Source organism: Vulpes vulpes, chromosome 2 (assembly GCF_048418805.1).
Source record: "Vulpes vulpes isolate BD-2025 chromosome 2, VulVul3, whole genome shotgun sequence".
Taxonomy (NCBI): Eukaryota; Metazoa; Chordata; class Mammalia; order Carnivora; family Canidae; genus Vulpes; species Vulpes vulpes.
Window position 1 is genome coordinate 59,536,746 of NC_132781.1, and position 13,695 is coordinate 59,550,440.

Here is a 13,695-nt window from a genome sequence, read left to right on the forward strand (position 1 = left end):
CACCCAGGGATCCCATATCTTTTAGTTTTTGAAGGGCTTCTTAGAGAACGTAAAATAAGCTTGAACTCTTAAGAACAGTGGTAGACATTAGGAGAAGAGTGTATTTCACTTTATCATAGCCAATAGAGTTATCGAACCCTGAAACCAGCTGCTTTATTGTGACAGTTCCATTACTATAGGTATTTGGGTAAAGGCATCCAAGTGAAATGGGTACATAATTGTATTCCCATCTCATATTCAGTTGTATACATGTACACATATATGCCCACATACATACACTTACTGTTGCTCTTAGTATTTCATGGAATTATTTTTAAGCATGATTTCTACCTTTATTCCCTGTCTCCCTGTTATTTTCTTGGTGTTTGTATGGAAAACCAATTTCTGATGTATGATCTTATTTTCTTGTAAATTAAAAATCTTTTTCCTTAGCACTTTCCCTAGCAAAACTTTCAGTAATCTAAGTACCTTAATTAATTGTGGTTGTACCATACCTTTTCTCTACATTCTTTTTTCTAGTTTTTAGAACTTCTTTGAGCAAGGGAAAAGGGTGAACAAAACCAGAAATCATGTTTAGTTAGCCTAAAACTTATACCATGTGTTATGCATGGATAGTTGAAAATTTAGTTTGACTAATTCTCTGTTGGATGTCTTTAATGTTATTAGTGTCAATGTAAACAGGTTTCTGTTTTTTCTCTGTATTCTAGTTCTGGTTTTTCCAGTGACTGTGTGGCCTTTCCCTTCCTTAGTTTTCTTTATTGAAAATTAGGATAATGAATTTTCTATTAGCTATATTTTTTGATATAAATGTTTATGATGAAATGCTATTTTTATGAAAATGGCTTTGAGATCTTTTAATGCACACTGATAAGCAAAGACCTGGTAGTGTTTCCAGCCAGCTATTTGTGTGAGGTAATAGAAATTTCACTACCAAGAAAGACCCTGTGTAACTTATTAAACTATATGTATAATGTATAATAATATATTAAATATAACTTAATATGTGATTCTAATTGGTGATTGTTTTGTGGAAGGCCCTTAATATATGTGTGTAATTATATGCTAAAAGAAGTACTGTATGTTTCCCTGTGGTTCTCAGGTGACTTGTTCCATAAAAATAGGTTTTGTGGAGTGATCTCTAAGACCTGCTTGTCTTTTGGGAAAGGAGGTTACTTGTCTATGCTGTTTGTTTGTTTGTTTTTTAAACAGAGATCCTTTTTCATTCTTCTTCTCAATCAAGAATCCTTACTTGATTCTCTTTAACAGCTACATAATCTTATATAAAAACGATTAATCTTATGTTTTTGTAAGTCCTTAATAAGTAGGAATTCCTTTTGAGATGGTCCTCCTTTCAAAAAGGGATTTGATTTAGAGAGCATTCTCAGCAATTTATTATTTTACAGTAGTTCTGAGAATTTTAAGAGCAACACTTTGCCCATTATCACATAATGACGCTGTTGGTATTTTTCAAATATTAGAAAGAAAGGTTTTAAAGATTGTCTAGTAATTGTATAAATGGTTGACATAGTTGCTTTTTGAAATGTGGAGAAAGAAGATTTGCTGGTAAGTTGGGAGGAGAGAGAAATGTTATTCTTAAACTAAAGAACTAGTTAAAGACTTTACTCTTTCAGCCCAGTATTACTAATATTGAAAACTAAGGGGCAGTCATTCATTTTTTTGAGATTTGTATCTAGTTAATTGGGTGTTTTTGAAATCTTGATGACTTTCAGAAACTCACAGAAGAGAAATATCAAGTGGAACAATGTGTAGATGAAGCTTCTATTATAATTCGGAATACAAAAGAGCCCACGCTAACTTTGAAGGTGATACTTACTTCCCCTCTAATTAGGGACGATTTGGAGAAGAAGGATGGAGGTACACATGTATATATATTTGTTTTGTTTTGTTTGCTTACATAAGACTTCTCTTGAATGCTATGTTAAGTGTGCTTAACGAATTTAAGAAATAACTTTTGTTTGATGCCACTCATAGTTTTTTAAAAAGTTGTATTTCTATGTAATTGCTATATTTTGCAAAAGTGTATACATTTGAAATATATATTAATTCAGAAACCTATTGATTATTATGTTGGTCTCAACTCTAATTTTTATACTATTATGGTATTCTGTTTTACTTTGTCTGCTATTACATTGTTACTGGTATCAGCCAACCTATTCTATGTAGTTTGGCTATTAGGTCTGACTTGAGGATTAAATGTGTTCCAGAACAATATTGTTTTCAAATTTACTCACTTACTACTTCAGATTACTCATTTGCACATTGCTCTTTAATTTAGTAAGTATTATAACCTTGTAAGATTTATGTCCATATGTAAATATGTTTTATAATGTAAGAAATATAAATTGGGGGATTGTTTTCTAAAAATTAATCTTTAGTAAATTTCTTTCTATGAGGTTTGTGATCCTGTTAACATTTTGTATATGATATATGTGGGAATTATGCTTTAAACTAACTTTCTTCTGAAGTTAAAAAGCCTTGTATGGCAGTGTCATCCTCATAAAAGTAGAGTAAGAAATCTGTATTCAGCTTTGAGAAGGAATGATGGAGCTGGACTTCTTTATCTGACGTTCTTATCCTGTCCAGTTAGCTTGTTTCTGCCTCTCAGTCCTATCCCTTGAAACACTTGCCATGTGGTATTTGTCCTGTGTTAGACCTTTGACCAACTGGCCCTTCTCTGTCATGACAGTTCAGAGGCAGTGTGGCTTATCTGGGCCAGTGGGAACTCCCCGTTTTTTATCACTAGACATTTAGCAAGTCCCATTGCTTTTTCTGCTACCTGAAATACCGGAGCAGTAAGAAATATTGGTCAGTTTCTTAATTTATGTCAAGTTGATGATAAAGGTGCAGTAAAAGACACATAGTGAGTGATCTTAGAATTTAGAAATTTAGGGTTTTGGCAGACAAGTCTCATAGGATTTCTTAAAGCAAAAGTGATATACTCCTTTTAAAAAAAGTTTCTTAAAAAATAAAAAAAAATAAAAAAAAAATAAATAAAAAAATAAAAAAAGTTTCTTGGGGTAACTAAAATCAGCTATACCATACCCAACAGGTATCAAGTAGACACATTATGAGTCAAAGTTTAAAATTAAAGTGTATTGGGCAGCCTGGGTGGCTCAGCAATTTAGTGCCGCCTTCAGCCCAGGGCGTGATCCTGGAGACCTGGGATCGAGTCCCACGTCAGGCTCCCTGCATGGAGCCTGCTTCTCCCTCTGTGTCTCTGCCCCGCCCCCCTCTCTGTCTCTCTCTCTCTCTGTCTCTCTCTGTGTATCTCTATGAATAAATAAATTTTAAAAAATCTTTAAAAATAAATAAATAAATAAATAAATAAATAAATAAATAAATAAATAAATAAATAAATAAATAAAATTAAAGTGTATCCAATCTGTAATTGGGTTTATGCCATTACTTTTTTTCTATATATAGTATCCCTTATACTTCTGAAACACCAATCCTGAGTAGCTTAATTTAACAGCTTTACAGCTCACCATTAACTCTAGAACTATAAAGTGATTTCTGAAGTGTCAAGATAATTCTGTTAATTCTGGTAAACTGTGTTCTACTTGACCCTCTTAAAGCCAACCATTTCTAAGAATAATTGTAATTATAGGTATTATTAACAATTATTTGAGTATAGAGAGATACGAAAAAGACTGAAGTCACCAAAGACTAGATTAATTCCACATCTGCTTGTAGCTGTAGGCATCTTTTCTGTTATTTCTTTGAAAATATTAAGAGAACCTCAGGCTTCTTTTTTCCCATGGTTTTTGTACACTTATGTATTATGGCATAGTTTTCTGTGAGACCCTTAAACTTATTAGTCTGTTGCATCTATAACTTTAATGTCTGTTCATAGAAGCTGGAAACAAATTCTTAGTGGACTGCACCCTTACTAAAAGACTAGTTGTGGTAGAATTGAATTTGCAGTAAAGTAAGAGAGTCATAGTTTCTGTTCTAGATATTTGGGTAACTAAAGGATCCCAAGAGCTTTTTATGAGCTGAATCTCATCAGCTGATGTTAACATTATTGTGTGGGATCAGATAAGGTGAAAGAATTTGCCTGGATCTAATGTGTAAAAACATACATTACTTCCTTTTCTTTTGAATGGCAGAAAGATTTGCTTTGCACATGTCCTCCTTAACATCTCAGGCTTGTTGACTCACTGTTATCTCTTATAATTTGTGCATTTTATCTAACTTGGGCTTTTTCAAAATGCTTTTTGATCTGCACTGCAGTTTTGCGTATTCCTGAGCAACTTTGACAATCCAGCATGACTTAGCATTTGAGACCTGGGCTGTACGATTCTGGAGGACTTAGTTCCTCTCACCGAACAACTCTTCCCACCTTGATGCAGTTCTTTTCAGCTGCATGGGGGGAAGGACAGGATTTCATTTGGGTTCTAGGAATTTCTAAGACTGAGAGATACCCTCCTTTTCAAAATCTCCAGTCCTTTTCTTTCTCAATACTCAAAAAAATATGCATTGTAACTCTGAGGAGACATTTTCCTATAGATCTCAATAGCTCTCCTCCCCACCAGCTATTCACAGTACATACATACTCACATCTTTCTCTTTCCTCTCTTTGCTTGCTGCATATTTGGGTAAAATCTGAAAAAGGGACAAAAGTGTGGTTGCAAGCGGGGAGATCTGGAGGACTGGGGCAGATGAGAGCATCACACTTCGCTCCTCAGGGTTGTCTCTGCAGAAGTGGGTCTAACTATTCATTCAGATTGCTGTTTACATTTTCAGTGGCCAGAGTATCTAGTCAGTCTCTTTGGTACCGTTAACAGTTTCACAGGTAAGATCCCTTCTATGCTGTCAGTCTCCTTGCTGTACTCTGACTCTTTACTTGAAGGCTCACTAGAATAACCATTCACCATCACTGTATGCTTCCTGCTTTGGCACAGGAGAAGGAGCATCAAGGGCCTGGCAGTCCGGTGTTCAGTTCTTAACTCCAGTAGATACTCTTGATTTTTGATCTTGGACAGGGTTCTTCATTTTAAACTGTGGATAGGAAACGCTGTAGAAAGTTGTTTGAGGTTGGGATGCCTGGGTGGCTCAGCTGTTGAGCATCTGCCTTTGGCTCAGGGCGTGATCCCTGTCCAGGGATCAAGTTCCGCATTGGGCTCCCTGTGAGGAGCCTGCTTCTCTCTCTGCCTGTGTCCCTGCCTCTCTCTGTGTGTCTCTCATGAATAAATAAATAAAATCTTAAAAAAAAAAAAAAAGTTGTTTGAGGTCAAATGAGAGAATTTATATAATGTGAACTGTACAATACCTAGCACAAAGTATTTGCTCAATATAGTGGTAGTTATACTTACTCAGTTTACTAAAAAGACTCCCAGTGCAAACTCACATACTCAGATGGCCTTCAGGTCTCAGAGAGAATAATGTGTACTCGATAGGTCTGAGGAACCTAAGCACAGGTAAACTCTTAAACATCCACTGAAGTGTAGTATTGAAACCCAAATACTGTATTTGCTGCTGTGCTAATAATGAGCTGATTTGTGATATAGCTTATGATTCATCAAAGGTAGGTATGTTTTCCTCTACCCATGTGCTTTATCCCTAGTGCCTGGAATGGTACCTAAATACATTGTAGGCAAAAAAAAAAAAAATCTGTTAAAAATTAATTTTTGTAGCCAGCATATTGTCTGGTATGTAAGAAGCATTAACAGTGGGCATCTTGATATTCAAGCAACATATATTGAAGATTTAGCTGTGTGAGAGTATTTTATAACTTACTGTGTTAGAAGCATTTTCTCATATATGATATAACCTTCACAACAGCCCTAGGAGGTAGATAATTGCCCTGTTTGATAAATGAGGAAAGTCTGGTTTTACCCAACTCCTCCAACACGAAGTCCAGTGTGCTTTCTGCTCCCATTACTCTCTATGGTGAATGTAGGAGCCTCTGAGCTGATTTAGTTATTCTCAGCCTCACATGGTCTCAGCTTCTGTTGGTGCTTATGATTTTAAGAAGCATATTTACTGGGAGGGTGGTAAGTTACCTATTTATTATATTTACAGTGCAATTTGAAACCAGGGAGATAGGGAATCTTTAGCGACTCTGTGGCTTAGAGTAAGATGAACCTCTGTCCTCAGTATCAGGGTAGGTTTTTAGGGGATCACAGAGAAGCTGCCCAAAAGTCCCTTTTCACATGTTGGTACCAGCATGAACTTCTCATGTATCTTGGCAGTTCACTAGCAATGAGTCCTGCCAAGTGGAAGGCATTAGGTTCTCACAGTCCAGAAATCACAACTGGGATTATAACAAGACAGTAGGCTTTATTTTCCTGCCTTCCCCAGCTGCTAGACCCACACTATTCAGTACAAATCTTTAACCATTATCTTTTCAGTGGCTGGCTGGCTGGTTGCCTACTATGAAGAAAAGTCATAACTAGTTATGTCTCTGTTCTACCTTATTGCTACATTTACCTGTCCACAATATTGTAGCATGCTGTTTTGCGCGGACAATGGCTTGGTGCCTAGGATCTGCTGTTGAGAAATCTTGAAGGAATTGAGAAGGGTTTGCCACGATATCTTCAGGCTAACTAGAAAATTCTGTCAGCATGAATTCAATAGCTCAGTGACATCCAGATTGTCGAAGAGGCCTTTATGATAACCCAGCTCAATTATTTTACCTTTGAAGAGTCCAGGTTCCTCACAAATAACTTTCATTTAACACAGTCATGTTCTGGCTTTTGCCTACTCTATCACCACCAGCCTAGTGTTTTGTTAACAGCCAGCGAGCTAGCATGCATGTAAAAGCATTGAGAGAAACTTACCAACATTTCCTGCAGTATGTTGCGTTTCTGGTCAGTGATCTAACCTCTAACCAAATAAGCAAAGTTAGGCATAGTAGACTTGTCTTCTAGTGCTTCCATCGTTGCTTTATGTGCCTTCATGCCCTGATGCCAGGTTACTGGGCAATAAATTTTTAAAAGCTGTTTTTCTTTGCTTTTGGCATTTTTGTCATTCCCCAAGCCCATTCCCTCTGCTGTTTCTCATCTGTTTTATTGGTCACTGTAGGAAAATGAAATGGCTCACAGTTCCATTGTTTCTAATTTAAAGACTCCAAATGTCTTTTTACCAGAAAAGTTTTGCTTCTCCACAAAATTGAAACACCTATGTTAAAGTTCACACAGAAATGCTAAGCTTGAGGTTTTGCTACAAGAAGTGGCATTGTTTTTCCACCAGCAATTCTGTGCTTGCCACAAAAGTTATTTTTCTTAATGAATGAAAAAATATAAAACTATTATTTTTATATAAAGCAAATAGGCAAGCAGGGCTTATAAGTAGCACTGTAGTGCCATATCAATTTATACTGTTTTAAAATAGGAAACTTTGAAGAGGATAAAAATGAGATGAATTATTACATTTCTTCTGCTGTTTCCCACCTCATGAATATTGAAACATTCTGGGTCTTTGGACTTTTTGACTATGAGAGCATGAAGAAACATGGCCATTCTGGTGGCGATGTAAAGGGAGTCCGGTGCAAGCCTTCTGTTCACTGCCTGTGTCTGCCTTTCATCTCTTTTTAGCAGAACCTGCTGCCTCCAAATGTTGACTGTCTGTAGCAAGATGATGTCTATTACTTTTTTAAATAAGAGTTTGTGATTATAATCTGACTTTGAGGATGAAAGAATTTATATAAATATTTTTTTTGTTATCCCCTTTAAAAATATCTGTGTTGTAATGAGCATAAGATGTTATTTACAGGCTGTGACCACTGGATGAAAGTACCAGAAAGGTCAAAAAGAGCTTTGGTTTGCCTTGTCTTTTCCTATGCAAACTTCCTCTGACTCAGCCCTGTCTTCCATTGTCCCCTTTCCCAACACTGCTACTAAGATGATTGAATAAAACTTAGCTTGCCTTATTTTTAACTTGAAAATTAAAGTCTTGAAAAATAAGTATGTTCGGTACTTTTTCTTGAGATTACATTACTTAGCAGTCAGTCAACCTTTGTCATGTTTAACTTTTAAGAGATTCTCATCATTCATTTATAGTAGTTTGTTTTATATGGTGCCTGAGCTTTACACAGATGTTTGTATTGACCATAGTGCGGCATTTTGATATGAAAACATTAAAATGAGTTAATGGTATGTTTTATGTTGTTAGAGACAGAATTAAGCAAATCCAAGAACTAGATCATTTGTGAAGTAAATACTCATAGGATATGGCTGTATATTCATAGTATACCTATGTTTATAAATTACATTAATAGGGTTTTTTTTTTTTTTTTTGAGGCTTCCCATTTTATGAGTAAAAAGGGACAATGGTACGAGATCCTGGGTTGTGAATTTGTTGGCAGAGGTTAATCTGAAACAATGCAAGTATCTGCTGTAGAGCTCAGCTGGTCAGAAAATAAGTGTGTAGCACTTCAGCCTTTAGAGCGTTGCAGCCTAGAGAGGGCCACAGTTTGTTCTTTCATAGATTTGTTTTCTATTGGGCCTTATGCCTTTGGTTTTAGTTAAATGGCATTCTGTCAATTAGAATATACAGTACAGTTGCCTTAATAGAATCTTATGATAACTGATGAATCCAAAAAGTATCAGTAAAATGGGTCTTGTTTCCCATTTTAAAATATTTACAATGTATCACTTGGCCCACACAAACATACTACCTTCTGAGACTGTTAGGATTATACTAGGAAGAAGTGTTGGATGGACTCTCCTACATCTAAGAGTGTTTAAAAGAGAATGGTGAATCTGACTTAATTGGGTTAGATGAAGAATGATTCCTTAGGAAACATTTGTATGTTGTATGCATTACAAATATTGTACTAAATATTGCTCAAAAGCCTCCTTTCTAGTAGTTGAGAGGAGATAAACATTTGGGAATCCAAACTTGGATTTAGTATCCTGTGACATCAGATATGGATATGATATGGATACTTATCAGATATTTATCATTGATCACATGTTTGAATTCTTATCTTTGTTGCTCTGGGCCATCTAATCCAACTTTAAAATGTTAAGGCAAGTTAGATAACTCTAATTAGATAGTATTCTTTGCTGCCTTTTTTTTTTTTTTTTTAAAAAGGTAGATAAAACTTAAAATGTTCCAATGTACTTCATTTTTGTAGTTTTAATAATTTTGTTCTAGAAAAGCAATAATGAGAGAAATCAAGGTAACGCTTGGAGAGTTCTCATCAGTGGAACAAAGTTTCTATTAAGGGTTATCTTGTTGAATGGATTTATCTAGTTTAAAAAAAATTATGATACTTAGTGTATTCTTAGTAAATTTCAACTTGATTGTATAAGAGAGCCCCAGTTTCCCTCAGGAGCTGATCAATAGTTCCTCTGTAAAGGAAAGTCATTGTTGCTCCTGGTCCCAGATTTGTGCCGTCTGTGCCCCTGTCCCGACAAAGGCAAAAGTGCTGTGTACCTATTTTGTGCCCTTGTAGTGTTAGACACATGCTTACTAAGATCCCAGATCGTATGTAGCAATGGTCACATGTTTGTTTACTAAATGAATGCTTTTGTGCTCCTGTTGTATTTATGCACAGAATGGCTCTGATGAATGCTTACCTAAGTAATCATCATGCACGTAATTTAAGAAGAAAGCAACAAAACAAAGCCAATTGTGAGATCTTCTGGGAGTCTTATTAGTTCACTCAGATGCTGCTCTTCTTTTTATTTTTATTGTTTGGTTGATTTGACAGGAACCCCTTGGTCAAATTGTATCTGTCTTTCTTTATCCCGTTTTCCTATTAGAAAAGGTTGCGATGAAAGATCCTCCGGACTTATTGGACAGGCAGAAATGCCTGAATGCCTTGGCGTCTCTTCGACATGCCAAATGGTTTCAGGTTGGCTCTTTGTTATTATTTTATTGTTATTGTAGCCTTGTGCAGGTTTCATTTGGAATACCTGCCATTTAATGGTTCCTGTGCACATAATGGATAAAATGGGGGTGCTTTCTACCTCATAGGGTTATTGTAGGAGTAAATGAGTTAATTTAGGTAAGATGTAGAGTATAGCTCTACACAGTTAATGATATTTAATTATCATATAATCTCCTTTGGCATAGTACTCCAAATTTTAAATGATGGCTTATAAAATAAAGACAGGGATGAGCAAAGCTGAAAGATAAATGGTTGCCCAGAATGGGATTGCCATGAGGCTATAAGCTATTTTAATAATATGCTTCCTTTACTTTAAAAATCTGCCTTTCTAAACTATAGTTTTACTGCTTTTAATAACTTAATTTTTTAGTTTGCTTGACAACTGATGAATGAGTGGCTAATTAGTATTCACTTTAAAGAATCTATCCATGATCCATGTGCTTAAAATGAAGACTGGATTTCAACAGGGATATTGGAATCATTTTGTTTGTTTTAGGCAAGGGCAAACGGATTAAAATCATGTGTAATTGTCCTCCGCATTCTACGTGATTTGTGCAACAGAGTTCCTACATGGGCACCATTAAAAGGATGGGTAAGTACTTATGGTTAAAAGCAAATTCTGTAGCTGTAGTCAGAGGAAATCCTGTAGAAATTACATGTTACTGTAAAATGGCTACATTCTGAGTTAGGTGTGCATTATCTATTCTCTAGAAAAAAATTGTACATCTTTTTATATGCTTTTTTTTTTTACACATGTAACCTGTCTCTTCTACCTCATTATATTCATATTACAGAGCCTGAGATATTTTTCTGACAAAAAGGTTCTACCTGTTAGAAGTGACTATCTTCTTGCACTTTGTACTGGTAGTTCATCTACTGCTGGTGAAAGCCTCCCTGACTGGCACATTTCTCTTTCAGTGCTACTTCCATTTAAAATTACCTGATATGCCTGTATATGGCTCCCCTGTCTTCTTTTTCCTTCTCTTTGGGTGTACACACTTAAATAAGTTTGTTTAGTAAATAAAGTCAGGCAAACAGTACACTTAACCACAATTATGGATAGTTTATAATATGTATTGCAAAATTTATTTCATTTGGAAATTATTATGCTTGGCCCAATCAAGACCACAGCGAAGAACGTAATAAAATAAAGCTTTAATAAAAGCTCATTTTAGATTAATCTAACATGTATTACTTTTATATATAGTATATGAGTTTTTATTTTCTTAACTATGGAGACTTGGTCCTTTATTTATTCTAATTGTGGTACTTGGGGCAGACTGTCCGAAATGAAGTTGTAGGTGGTTTGAGTGCTTTCTAGGTTAAGTAGGAGACAGATGGGCTGGGTCTGAACACTGATTAGTTCTTAGCTATTACTAACTTATATGAAAGCTTGTTAAATCTTTGTTAAATCAACTTGGTGAAGTGATTCTTTCAGGGTAACTGAAAATAAAGTTTTTGTAACAAAATGTCTTCTGAATATGTTACCTCAAAAATGATTAATTTAAAACTCTGGGGTGAAAGTTGATAATCATGCAGGAAAAGTTAATTGGGCCCAAAATATTAAATTGACTTTCACCTTTTCGGCCTCCATTGTAGATAGAAATGTCAGCTCACATTTAACTGGAATCCTTTTAACACTTGGTGCATGTACTAATTTGTAATTTAATATCTTCTAGCCACTAGAGCTTATATGTGAAAAGTCTATAGGTACTTGTAATAGACCTTTGGGCGCTGGGGAGGCCTTGAGACGAGTAATGGAGTGTTTGGCATCTGGAATACTACTTCCTGGTAAGGGTTTCAAACTCTGGAGGCAGAAGAATCAGAAACATTTCATTTTAGTTTACTTTTCTAAATATGTGCTAAATTTATCCTCTGCACAGGAAAATGATGCGTAGGTGTTTTGCTTGGAATGTTAGCAACTAGAATGTTTGAATGTTGGGAAAGTGCTATAAAACTCTCTTTCAATAACTGTAATTTATGTTTTATATGTACTAACATAAAAGGTACTAATAAGATACTGTCTGCTATGAATTTGCTTTACGAAGAGTCCTGAATTTGAAAATGTAGGTGTTTGGTTAAAATGTTTGAAGTTCATTCTGTTTGAGTCTGGTGTTTAATTTAGAAAAATTAAATTTAGTCTTATTTTACATATGTAATCCCTTTAAAGATCTGGGATGGTTCATCATACTGTTTCTAAATTCTTAGCGTAAGACCCAATTTTGTCCTTAAATATGTAAGTGACTTCCAGTATAATAAGGACATTTAAGTGTTAACATATTGAAAATGAGAGTGTCCTTTTTATTCCATTTAATTGAGCATACTTTTAACCTAGTTCTTCAGCTTTTTTATTTCTTATTCTCTACATTCTTTTCTCTCTTTTGTGTTAGTTCATGGAATTTTAAACTCAGTTCTAAGTGGCTTGTGTTTTTCTTTTGCCTTTACCAAAGGGGGTCCTGGTTTACATGATCCTTGTGAGCGAGACCCAACAGATGCTCTGAGCTATATGACCATCCAGCAAAAGGAAGATATTACCCACAGCGCACAGGTAGAAGATGGGGCATGTCAACAGTGATCTATTAGAGGGAGATCATAACTTTATTTTCTGAATCATTCTATGTAAACACTTTTTTCTTGCATGTTATTAGGGACTTTTGCCATCATAAGGATAGCATTTAATGAGTGTCTTTTTAGTTACATGTACTGAAGGCTTTATTAATGGCCATTGAAATTTATGAATAAATATAATCTTTTGTTCTTTAGCATGCACTCAGACTCTCAGCCTTTGGCCAGATTTATAAAGTGCTGGAGATGGACCCCCTTCCATCTAGTAAGCCTTTTCAGAAATATTCCTGGTCAGTTACTGATAAAGAAGGTGAGTATTTTATTGGGGGTGGATCTGGGCAATGGTGGAAATGGTCATGCACTGCGTCTCTTGTTAGAGCAGAGGGAACTTTATTGTTAATCCAAGTCATGTGTTGCTTTTCTTCCTGACTTTCTTATGTCCCATCAGTAACATCAGCTTAATATCATTTATTCTTAGTAGTGACAAGCTCACTTAGTTAAGTTGGCCAGATTCCAGTCTATCCATTGTATTGCACAGATTTAGGGACCCTTTGAGAACCTCTAGTTGAAGTGAAAAAGATGAGCCATAAGCTGAGAGGAGATGTTATCACAGTCACTGACCAAGTTAGTCTTTGTCCTGCTTGGAGGTGTTATATAACTAAAAAGGGAAAGATCCAGAGGAGGAGAAAAGTATACTGGAAAATTTAGGACTATTCTATTTGACCTAGTCTGTCTGAACTCACAGTTTCAATAGACAGAGCACAGGCTCTGGGGTCAGTATGACCTTGGTTGGTTCTAGTCAGAGCTCCACTACTTACTACTAGCTTTAGGGGTTCATTTCTCTCTGTATGGATATTACCCCTACTTTATTGGCTGATATCAGATTAAAATGCTCAACTCAGTGCCTGGATTACTTAGACATGAATCACTTAACTCATTGTGCACAATACAGGTCTTCTCCAGCCCTTGGCGCCCCCGCCCCCCTGCCCCATCTCCTGTTATGCAAGAAAGTAACACTAGTTAGTCTTCACCTGGGACTCAGGCCATCTCCCACAATGGATATTATTCTAATAATTTTTATATGACAAAAGTAGTGTGATGGCGCAATCTATTTATTTAAACAATAGAATTCCATTGGGTTAAAATACTTTTCAGGGAATCCACAAAACCAAAACTGTTTCAAAATAATATTAAGGGTTTTTGTCTGTGTGTGTGTGTGTGTGTTTGTGTGTTTTCCATTCTTTGTCTCATGAGTGTACAGTTCTCCT

General features: G+C 35.7%; 1 protein-coding gene across 10 annotated transcripts in view; it reads left to right on the forward strand.

The window, feature by feature from the left end:
- The window catches only part of STRBP (spermatid perinuclear RNA binding protein), a 146,632-nt gene that overhangs the window by 83,113 nt on the left and 49,824 nt on the right, over nucleotides 1-13,695 (forward strand). For all 10 annotated transcript variants that reach the window (XR_011999858.1, XM_072748661.1, XM_072748665.1 and 7 more), the window contains 6 exons: nucleotides 1,731-1,875; nucleotides 9,735-9,826; nucleotides 10,359-10,454; nucleotides 11,542-11,653; nucleotides 12,313-12,410; nucleotides 12,626-12,737. Coding sequence is in view for 9 of the 10 variants with exons in the window: in XM_072748661.1 (XP_072604762.1) it covers nucleotides 1,731-1,875; nucleotides 9,735-9,826; nucleotides 10,359-10,454; nucleotides 11,542-11,653; nucleotides 12,313-12,410; nucleotides 12,626-12,737 (655 nt within the window). In the remaining variant the exon portion in view is untranslated. The remainder of the gene's footprint in view (nucleotides 1-1,730; nucleotides 1,876-9,734; nucleotides 9,827-10,358; nucleotides 10,455-11,541; nucleotides 11,654-12,312; nucleotides 12,411-12,625; nucleotides 12,738-13,695) is intronic.